This window comes from Strix aluco, chromosome 4 (assembly GCF_031877795.1).
Source record: "Strix aluco isolate bStrAlu1 chromosome 4, bStrAlu1.hap1, whole genome shotgun sequence".
NCBI classification, from domain to species: domain Eukaryota; kingdom Metazoa; phylum Chordata; class Aves; order Strigiformes; family Strigidae; genus Strix; species Strix aluco.
The window spans coordinates 108971488-108983103 of NC_133934.1; the positions used below are offsets into that span (position 1 = coordinate 108971488).

At 38.6% G+C, this 11616-nt stretch overlaps 1 protein-coding gene across 3 annotated transcripts in view; it reads left to right on the forward strand.

Moving 5' to 3' along the window:
* TSHR (thyroid stimulating hormone receptor) overlaps positions 1 to 10901 on the forward strand; it is a 68570-nt gene extending 57669 nt beyond the window's left edge. For all 3 annotated transcript variants that reach the window (XM_074824862.1, XM_074824863.1, XM_074824864.1), the window contains 2 exons: positions 7553 to 7741; positions 9312 to 10901. In XM_074824862.1, the coding sequence (XP_074680963.1) occupies positions 7553 to 7741; positions 9312 to 10722 (1600 nt within the window). In that variant the 3' untranslated portion in view covers positions 10723 to 10901. The remainder of the gene's footprint in view (positions 1 to 7552; positions 7742 to 9311) is intronic.
* Positions 10902 to 11616: the final 715 nt, after the last annotated feature.

Genomic DNA, 11616 nt, shown 5'->3' on the forward strand with positions numbered 1-11616 from the left:
ATAGTATTTCACATCATGATCCCTTGATTTGCTAGTCCTGAGCTAAAGGTCTTAGGAAGGTGTTTTGGTTTAACCTTGGCCTGCAGCTCAGCTCCATGCAAGCTGCTTGCTCACCCCCACGCCCAGTGGGATGGGGTAGAGAATTGGAAGGGTAGAAGTGAGAAAACTCATGGGTTAAGATAAAGACAATTCAATAATTAAAAAAAGGATGGGGGAAAAAAACGCAACAAAGAGGGGGGGAAAAACAAAACAAACCCAAGAAAAACAAGTGATGCAACAAAAACAATTGCTCACCACCAACCAACTGATGCCCAGCCAGTCCCTGAGCAATGGCAGCCCTGGCAAACTTCCACCCAGTTATTATTGCTGAGCATGATGTGATATGGTCTGGTTGGGGTCAGCTGTCCTGGTTGTGTCCCCTTCCAACTCCTTGTGCATACCCAACTACTTGCTGGTGGGGTGGTGTGAGAAGCAGAAAAGGCCTGTATAAGCACTGCTCAGCAGGAACTAAAACGTCCCTGTGTCATCAGCACTGTTTTCATTCACAAATCCAAAACATAGCCCCATACAAGCTACCATGAAGAAATTTAACTCTGTGTCAGTCAAAACCAGTACAGAAGGGTGCAACATATTATTAATTTTGAATTTAATTTTCATGTAATTTTAATAGCAGCTTTAGGGACTTCTGTTACACATGGATAACAAGGAATTATTCTGCATTTGTGATGTAGGAAAGGTTTGTTATAAAACGAGGTTATCTTCCAGCAACAATTTATAGCAGAAACCTTCCACCTGAACAGATCTCAGTTGACCTTCAGGAGCTAGAATTATTTTAACAGGAACAAAATCGTTTCTGAAACTCCCATCTATGCACTACCTTAAGAAAGCTGAAGTCAAAATGAATGAAAATTGAGTGGAACCCTACGATTTATTGTTATGTCACGTCAATGACCATTATCATCTCCCACAGGACAGAGAAATGTGTTTGTGATTGGTGCTTTATTACACACCCACTGCTGTATCATCAAGACTAAAATTATAAAGAGACCAGAGATTTGTTAACTTGCATAATAGGCTAAGAAGTCTGAGCAATACAGCCCTTCCATATCCCCCTTGGGTAGTGTAAACAACTTGGCTTATTTTAATAAATAATTTGTTAAGTCATTTTTAGTTCAGGCATCTAGCTGTTGTTAGCTGGCACAGGAATTTGTGGACATTGGGTCTTCCTCAAAAGGAAAGTTCTACTTACAATACTGTTTCCTCTTGAAAATTAACTCTATGGAAAACTATTGCCAGAAGATAAATGTGCCTCTTTCTGGGGCAACGAATGGCATTGCTTACAGTAGGAGCAGTATGAAGGAAAAAAAAAAAAGAAAAAAAGAAAAAAGGAACATTTATGAAGTATTTTTTCCAATCAGGATTTCAGCAGCAACAGCAACTTAAAGGCTGAAATACCAACCTTGAATCTACCCTAATGGGCTAATTTTCTTCCATTTTGGTTTTAAAGGAAAGCAATGAGAAAGATTTAACTACAAAGAATTGTGCCTGGCTATATGTATGTTGTGTGAGTTTGGCCACGCTCTCAGATCACCTCATTAGATGGTATATGTAAGTAGGTATTAAAAAATGAGGTGTTTTTTTTTTTAATTTGCAGTGTACAATTGCAGAGGCAGCAGGGAGTTGTGATCACTGAATAGAGGAGAACAGATGCCAATAATTCTGACTCCTTTGTCACTGCTGGCTATTCAGATGTATGTGGGTGTATACATAGACTGTTCTCTTTAGAAAACTATTTTAACAATATAATGACAGTACATCGCTCTTCACCTGAAAATGAGATCTTGGCTAGGATTCAGCAACTCAGTGGGTTTGATTTACTAAATGCACCTAGAGGACAAGTTCAACAGAGTGCAACAAAAATACAATCAGGCTCATTATTCAATTAGGTTTTGCAAAACATACAGTCCAAATTAAAAACATTACTAACTGTTGCACAAGATACATATGAGTAATTAATTATCTTTAGAAAGCAGAAGTGCTCTTTAAAGCATCATTTCCCAATCTAAGAATGGCTCCTACCTTAGGAGGTTCCATTCTGTTCCTGCCACTGGGCACAAGCAAGTCTTTGAGCAACAGGAGCACTCTGCATTCTGCTAATCAAACAATGCAGATTTGCAGATTTAAAATAATCTTTCAGTAGGTATAAATAATATCTGTAGTCTAAGCCCATCTATTATATATTTTATGCTTTTTTAACTATTGTAGTATTGCAGTACTCAGTAATCTGTATATAATTAGGTAAAAATTCCCAATGGTACTATGATGCACTCAATCTCATTTTCTCAACTATCTGTCTTTTAAATTCTCATTATTGCTAGATTTCATATAATTGTGTGTTTCCAGCTGTGAAAAAAGATTACTAACAAAAGCTATTATCCCTTATATCTAGTTCTGAACTTCTAACTTCGTAAAAACAGCAAAGAATTAGACCAAAAATAACCCAGAAAAAAAAAAATCGTATCTGAGCAGCTAAATACCCATTTAACACTCGTATCATATATACAGTTGATTCAGAAAACAACATCTCTTAAATCATAAGCTATGTTTTACTTCTACATTCATTTGAAGCTCTCCAATGTCTCTACAACATTCAATCTAACATGTATATTTCATGTAAGGTAAGCAACAGCCTAGAAATGTCATGAGATTTGTAAGAAAGCACGTGAGGAAAAAACAAAACGGCTAACAAGCCACAATGTTAAAATTGGTTGAGTGCACTTTGGTTGCTGTTACGCTCCACAGCATAGAGCTCTATGCTACCGCAGACAGACCACTTCCAGTCCATGAGTGAGCTCTAGACCATGGCTACTTAAATGCTAAAGTCTGGTCTGGATCTAGCCTAGAAGTGAATTTTACTATAACTTTACCATAACCCCAAACATTTGATGTCTCCCATAAGGACTGTGGCTGCCTGGTTTCCATATCAACCTTTGTGGGGGTTTGTCAAAGGCCTTGTGGAAGTCCCACGAGACTCTCAGCAGATCTTAATCACAACACTCAGAGAGGTTTATAAGGCAGGACTTATTTTTTACAAAAGCCCTTTAACATGCTGACTTCCCCCAGGTATATCATAGTAGTTGGTGGCTCATTTGCTGCCTTCCTGCACAGGTCTAAGTGGGAGGTTACACACCTCTTTTACCAATTCAACTACTTCCTCCTTGAGCTGCTTTAGAACTCTTTGGTGAAAACCATCCAGTCCTTGTGATTCATTATCATTCATTTTATCAATTTCCTGCCTAACCTCTTTTATAGTCACTTCGAGACAGATCCTCTTAACAAGTGTACCAGACCACTTGCCCATTCTCTTGTTTAAATGTGCCAGCTATAGCTTAGCAGTAGTAGCAAGACGCTCTTCTGCGCAATGTAAACACTGCTGTGTTTAAACAACATCTTAGTTATCAATTTATTAGATATTAATGAGGCTGACATAACTGCAGTCAGTTCCCATTTTTCTGAGCAGCCCAAAATCAAGACTGATCGTACAATGACAAAGAAATCATTTACGAAAATGTGTCTTCTGTATGAATGCAGACACAGATACTACAGTCTGGCAAACTCCAACTGCTTGGACTCACATTGCTCTGAAGATTATTAATGATTATTTAAAGACTTTTCAATCCTACGCTTTCTAGTTTGAAGACAGCTGCTATGCTGCTTGAAGTAGACTGTGAATCTGAATAGATAATCATCAAGACTGGATTTGTAAGGTAAAAAAGAATTCCTGTCAATCCCACTTTCCTCTGGCTAACAAAGCGTGGGCCTTGTAGGGTAACTAAGAAGTTATCTTCCGCTGAGAGACAAATTCACCAGACTCCCAGGAGGCTTTTCCATTTACAATAGCAGCAGTACAGAGAGGTCACAAGATCTCTTGGTGGAAGACACCATACCAGCAGTTTAGGGACTTCCCAAACAGGGGATTTTGGAACTTCCAAACTTCTGAGCCATTGTGCTTAATATGCCCATGGATGGGACCAACCACCTATTGTTAGCCCTGCAACAGGAATAATCCTAAATCAACTAGAACTTTAAGGCAGCTGTGCCAATATCCTCTCCCCAACCCACCAGTTTAAAACAGAGTTTCTGAAAATAAAAACTGCAATACCTAACTGCTTAAATACACATCCATATACACACGCATCAAAGACTTCAAAGGATTTAGTAAGATAGAACAGAAATGACGTAGTCTTATAACTAACTCTTCCAAGCCCTTTCTTCTCACTGAACAGATCTTTCCTTCAGACTTTTTAATGTCACTTGGTTTTTTGTCTCTTTGAGTTGCCACTGACTTTGCACACCCCCTCTGCTGTGTGAGAAATTATTTCCACCACCTGAGGCCTGGGCTGGCTGCTCTCTTCTGCTTGCAGCTCTCCAGGAGCCTCAGCTCCCTCCCCTGCACACCCAGGGCCCCGGAGAGGCTCCTCTCTGTGGCTGTTTCCAAGGCACAAGCCCTTGTCCCCCAGGATGTTCCTCCTGACCCAGTCATTTCTGATGGGAACAGGACACAACGGTGAATAAAACCAAAACACAAAGGGGTATTGTCCTTGTTACCTTGTTATTTGGCCTGCACAATGAACCATGGCACTGACTTTCACAATTTAATGATGCAATTTTGTGAAAAGATTATACCTTTTCTCACTTTTAAGTCTCTTGACTTGCGTTCTTAGCTGTTTGAAAACTCGTCTCACAAGAGTGAATAACCATTCCCAATCACTTTCTTTACAGTATGCATAGTGTTTATAGTCTACTACTTCTTCCAGTCCTAGCTTTTCCCAAGAGAAAAGTCCTTACCTACTCCTTATTACTTCATATATAAAAAATGTGATAATTTTAATTATCCTTGCTGTAGCTTTCCGTGCTCTTATTACAAACTGCATACAGTATTTATAAAACTGTATGTAGTATTTAAGATGCAGTCAGATTTATAAAGTGAAGTTTTTCTGTTCTATTTTCTATTTCTTTCCTAGACATTCTTAGCATTATATTTCCCTTCAACATTACTAAATAGCACTGACCTGACATTTGCAGAGAGGACTCCAAGATCTTTCCAGAATGCTAGGTAAATTAAATCCCCTGTCATCCATGTACAGTTAAGACTGCTCTTTCCTAAATGCACTTTACATTCATCAGTATTGAATCATGTCAATTATTTTACCGCTCAGTCATTTATTATTGCAGGATCCTTCTGCTTCTTTAGACAGTCAAGATATAGCTTTCATTACCTTGTATTATTTTGTGTCAGAAACAAGCTTTGTGGCAGCTACTCTCATTCTCTTTCCAGACTCTTTGTGAATATTTCAGTACTATCAGTGCTAGCCTAGCCTCCATGGGACTCTGCTGCAATGAAGTATATATTCAGATGCCAGTTCATGTCCCATTCTTCCTCTGGCATGAAAACTTAACATCCATTCCCAGGCTATTCCCGCACTCTTTTTAAATTAATCCAGGAGAGCCATTCCCCTTGTCACATAGCAGATTAGTTATCTCAACGGCCTTTGATATCTGATTTTGTCAAGGCTTTTCAGAAATCCCAATTCACTGTACAACCAGGATCATCTTTCTCCATATGCTTGTGCCAGAACATCTTCAAAGAATTCCCAAGAGTTTGTAAGGTGCCACTTCCCTTCCAAAAAGTCTTAGCAGCTCCCATCACACAGCATTTAACCATGTTCCCTTCCTGCAGGTAGCTGCCACCACCATGAGGACTTGATGGAGACCCATGGGGGTTGCTGAAAGGCCAGCCTTGTCTTGGTAAGATCTAGTCCAAGATCTAGTTTACCAAGATGTTTTGCTTCAGAAGGAGAGCTCTGTAAAATGAGGAAATTAGTGAAAAACAAAAAGGAGCAGGCCACTAAATTGAATAAGGGACTGGAGCATCTGTCATAGTAGAATAGGCTGAGAAAGTTGGGAATGTTTAGTCTGGAGAAGAGCCAAGGGAATCTCTTCAATGTGTATAAATACTTGAAGGGGGGGGAGGGAACTACATGGTGCCAGGGCCTCCTCAGTGGTGTCCAGTGACAGGATAAGAGGCAACAGGCACAAACTGAAATACAGAAAAGTCCATTTCAACATAAGAAAAAACTTCTTTACTGTGAGGGTGGTCAAATGCTGAAACATGTTGCCTAGAGAGGCTGTGGAGTCTCCAAAACTGGAGATACTGAGAAGTCAACAGGACACAGTCCTGATCAACCTGCTCCAGGTGACCCTGTGAGGTCAAACTGGATGATCTCGAAGCTCAACTATTCTGTGATTCTTTAAAAGATAAAATTATAGCAGGCAGCATTCAGACTCTTCTAAGAGCCAATTCAGGGGCTAGGTAGAAACATATACTACCTATCAAAAAAGACTCCAGAAGAACAAAAAGGTTTATATGGTTGAAATCAACTAATTGTGACATATTCAAATATGTATGATAGCAAAAAAGCTATCAGAAGTAAAAAAGCCCTCTTACAGAAAGGGGAGACAATTTCTAACTCAACTTAAAAACAAATACAAACATATCAAAATTTTAAAAAAGGCAGAGCAAAACCAAGTGTTTTAGAAGCAATTTGTTTAAAGCATTAAATCAGTAAAAATTTTCTTTTAGGTGCAAGAAACCAGCCAGTGGGTGAGACTTGTAGAGGGATAAGAACAGCACTCTTGGGAAACAATGCATAGAAAAAGTTTAATTATCTATTATTTATTATTAGGGTGTTCACGATGAAAGTGTTTAAACAATGTTCCTACACTAGAACGTTTTTTACAGGTTCATTCTTTACAGAGTATAACTCTGAGAAAACATCTTGACTTCAAATGTCAGTAGAAGAGGTTTGGGGACAAAGCAAAGCAAAGCAAAAAAAAAAAAATAAAAAAGAGTGGAAAACACTAGCAGGACCAGATGACATTCACCCAGCAGTTCTAAAGGAAATACACCTATTCCACAAACTGTGCAACATATCTGCTGAGGTAGACTCAGTACCAGAGAAATAGAAAGCAGCAAACATACACTAAATTTTCTGAGAGTTTCAGGATGGACTGAGATAGAAGATTTTAATTTCAGTTTATGAAGAACATTGTTTTAGTAATTACAATGCTTTCTTTTGAAGTATCCCGATAGATTAAGACAAGTCTAAAGAGGTCTAAAGAAAAATAATTCTTTCAATGGAAGATGTGATTTCTTTAAAGAATTTTTAAAACTTTGTGTTTGCATATGCATTTGTATCTAGTTGGCTTTAAAGGTGTAATTTTAAAAGTCCTGGTGTTTCTTAATCATTCATATTCTGCACTACGAGACATTAAAGAGCTTTAAAACAGAGAAAATCACAGGAGGAAATCATATCCTACTTGAATTTGAATGATATCAGAACCTAGCAAAGTGATATGAAATCCCCACCTCCTCTGGATTTGATTTTTGCTGTAGAATTATATGAAACTCCTAAATTACTGCAAGAACCTGAAAAAATTATGATCCAGTTGCTGGGTATTCTGACATTGGTCTTTTTCTTCCTTTACCTAGTGATGTCTCCAGAACAGCCGTTGCTAACCTTCCAGCCAAAGGACTGGAAAGCCTTAAAGAACTAATGGCCAAAAATACATGGACTTTAAAGAAATTACCAGCTGTAAAGATATTTCTTCAGCTAATGCGAGCTGACCTATCATATCCAAGTCACTGCTGTGCTTTCAAGAGCTGGAAAAAAACGAGCGGGTGAGTTTCACTAACTTACATTCAATTTTAAAGTATGTAAGTGAAAACAATGTTTTACTATTAATATAAAATTACATCTAATGACACTTCCGTGACATTCTTTCTAGGTAGAGAGGACATTCTTTGAATTAGACATTACAATATCAAACTGACAAAAAAGAATTTTTGTCATAACAATTTGTAGGACCTTTTGCAACAGCTCCTCCTTTTGTTGAGCCCAGAATTAAGGGCAAAAAAAAGGGTAATGTGCTGTAAGACAGAATGTGCTGTAGCAAGGCCTGGAAAAAGAAGTTTTGGAGGGGTTACAGTCTCATGTATCATATGTTTTCTAACTGAAAAGCTCAGAATAAATGATTCTGTAATAACCTTGTAGACCGTTTATTTCAAAATCCATTTTAGCAGGATTTCCAGCCTCCCATCAGAACAGATGTGGATAGCTTTTAGAAAGAAAAAAATACATTTATAGATGTCCTGATGCAACACAGAGACTCATCTGCTGGGGAGAGGTAGAGAGGGAGGATGACTGACTTTTATAAGCAGCAAAATTTTACTGCAGAGTGCAAATCCACTGTAAATTTCTCCAAAGTTTAATAAGGTTTAGAGAATTCTTATCCAGACCAGTCCCTGATTAAGGAAGGCAACCCCAGTCTTCAGTATTGCAGTATTTGTGGTTGGAATGCATAGTATATTAAAAATATGCTATGATAAGTATTTGAATTATTCAATAATAAACTCACAAAGCAGTAACATTCACAATTGCAATAAACTGGGAAAGTGAGGACAGAAATAAAACAGAGCGGACAGATTCAAAACCTGGACAGGAAGAATGTGCAGAAAGAACCCAGCACAACCTAATGACTGAAAGAAACAAGTATTTGCATTTCTATTAGTAGAGATGAGAATTTCTCAGACTGAATTGTATGCAATCTCAAATTGTAAGCAATCTCTAATTCTACACACCTGAAAATGAGAAATGCTAAAGGTTATGTGACAGTGGATCACAGTGATCAAAAAATTGGATGCTAAATTGCAATTTTTTCCTACTAAAAAGTATGAACAATTTTCAACTAAAAATACAGATACATCACACCATGAGGTATAGGATTCCCAACCACTACACTGCTAGTTAGCTGTAAAGCACCCACAGAAAATACAGAGCAGAAATTAAAATGATGGAAGTTCTGGGAGAAATTGATTTGTGAGCAAAAATGAAAAGGAAAGTAATACTGTGTGTATTACCTAAGAAATTATAAACAGTAGATAAAAGTCTTGTTACCTACTAAGAATGTAGATTCCCAAGAAGGAAAAGGGATTGTGGATGTTGAACAAGCCAAATTATTACTGGGGATAGCTAATAGCAACAGAGAAGGGAAAAATATAGTTTTAAAAAAAGCCCAGAAATGCTCAAGCTTATTGTTCACTATATGTTCTGTTAACAGAAATACATCCTATCACCTTTTTATAGCTACATTTTCATTCACGGTGATTTGCTTTTGAAGTGTTTTCTTTACTTGCTACACTCTGGTTGGACTGTAAATGCCAGCAGTGATTTCACCCTCTACTCTTTCAGAATCCTGGAGTACCTGACATGTAACCAGAGTGGCAGTCACAGCTTTCGTAAGAGAAGATCAGTCAAAGCTCTCAGAGGTCCACTTTACAAGGATTATGCAGAAGAATACACAGACTATACAGATACTGTGTATGATAAAAACACCAAGTTCATGAATTCTCATGAAAATTCCCATTATTACATTTTTTTGGAAGAGCACGGAGAAGGAAATCTTGGGTTTGGCCAAGAGCTCAAGAACCCTCAAATGGAAGACATCCAGACCTTTGACAGTCATTATGACTATCCTGTCTGCAGAGGTAATGAAGACGTAATATGCACTCCAGAGCCTGATGAGTTTAATCCTTGTGAGGATATAATGGGATATCAATTTCTGAGGATTGTGGTGTGGTTTGTGAACCTGCTGGCCATCCTAGGTAACGTTTTCGTCCTTTTCATCCTTCTCACCAGCCATTATAAACTGACTGTACCACGCTTTCTGATGTGTAACTTGGCCTTTGCTGATTTTTGCATGGGGTTATACCTCCTCCTGATTGCTTCAGTGGATCTCTACACCAGGTCAGAGTACTATAACCACGCTATAGAGTGGCAGACTGGGCCTGGCTGCAACACAGCTGGCTTTTTCACAGTCTTTGCTAGTGAACTTTCTGTGTACACACTGACTGTGATCACGCTGGAGCGCTGGTATGCCATCACTTTTGCCATGCGCCCAGATCGAAAGATTCGCCTCCGGCATGCCCTGGTTATCATGCTGGGAGGGTGGCTCTCGTGCTTTCTTCTTGCCCTTTTGCCACTGGTTGGCGTCAGCAGCTATAGCAAAGTCAGCATCTGCTTGCCCATGGACACTGAAACACCGGTGGCTGAAGCCTACGTTGTCTTTGTTTTAATATGTAACATTATTGCTTTTGTCATCATTTGTGCCTGCTACATAAAAATCTATGTAACTGTGCGAAACCCTCAGTACAAGTCAGGGGACAAAGACACCAAAATTGCCAAGCGGATGGCTGTGTTGATTTTCACTGACTTTCTGTGCATGGCTCCCATCGCTTTCCATGCTTTATCTGCCATTATGAACAAACCTTTGATAACTGTCACCAATTCCAAGATTTTGCTGGTACTCTTCTACCCACTCAATTCTTGTGCCAACCCCTTTCTTTACGCTATTTTCACCAAAGCTTTCCGAAGAGATGTGTTTATCCTGCTAAGCAAGTTTGGTATATGTGAGCATCAGGCTCAAGTCTACAGAGGTCAGACAATCTCAGCCAAAAACAGCAGTGGCTCTTACGGGCAGAGAATCAGCCGAGGGATAGGTCAGATCCTTACAAGTATTCAAGACCCAGCCAATGATTACCTTCCTGCCGTGACAATGCAGAACCAAATTCTCGTGGAAGAATACAAGCAAACCGAACTATAACATCTCAAAGTATCACAGCCACAATCTGGACGAGAGGCGGTTGTGCATACAGTGAATCGAGTGAGAAGATAACATATTCTTCATATCCTTCTTCCCTTAGCCTTTGTGATGTCTGAAAGTACCTTTGGTGGTCTTCTTTTAGCCAAGTCACTCATCTGAACCTCTTGTCTCACAGTCACAATCAGTGCAGGACAAAAGATACTGTTCTGATGGTAATGCTGGAAGTAGATGTGAATGCTCTATCTAAATAGGAAAATTAATACATACAAACTCAGAAAATATGAAATATACTCTCCTCTAAAAAATCTAAGGAAGCAGGAGACCAAGCATAAAACTTGGGGGTACCTGTATGACTAAAAAAAGGACATAAAGTTTTATCATTAAAACGAAGTTAAAAAAAAAAAAAAAAATCAAAGGCTGGAGTTCTCAAATGCCAACTGCCTATGTGGCAAAAGGTTCAATTGGTTTTCTAATTGCAAATTTCTAAAACATCCATCAGGGCCTAAAACGCAACAAATCCCTTCTGTTTCTGCCATCCTGACCTAAAACAAAGCTAGTCTTTTGTTTGCAGTTCTTGGTTTAGTTGGGTGAGGTAGGAAAAGAAGCCTCTTCATATTGCCTTTATAGAGGTAAAAGGCAAATGTCACTGATTTTGTGGCTGTTCATAAAGTAACAGGTAAGAAACATTAGGGCATTTGTCTTTGTGTGCTGCAAAATTTCCCTATCACTCTCTCAGTTTTTGATAAACCTACTTAGAAGATGGTTTAGTTTGAATTTGTTTTGAAGACCATTCTACCCAGTCAAGTTAATGATGTTTATATTTTTTTTGACAGCTGAAACTTAATATTGTACTAAATTTTCTCCCAATTATCCATTCTTTACCTGACTCCAGTA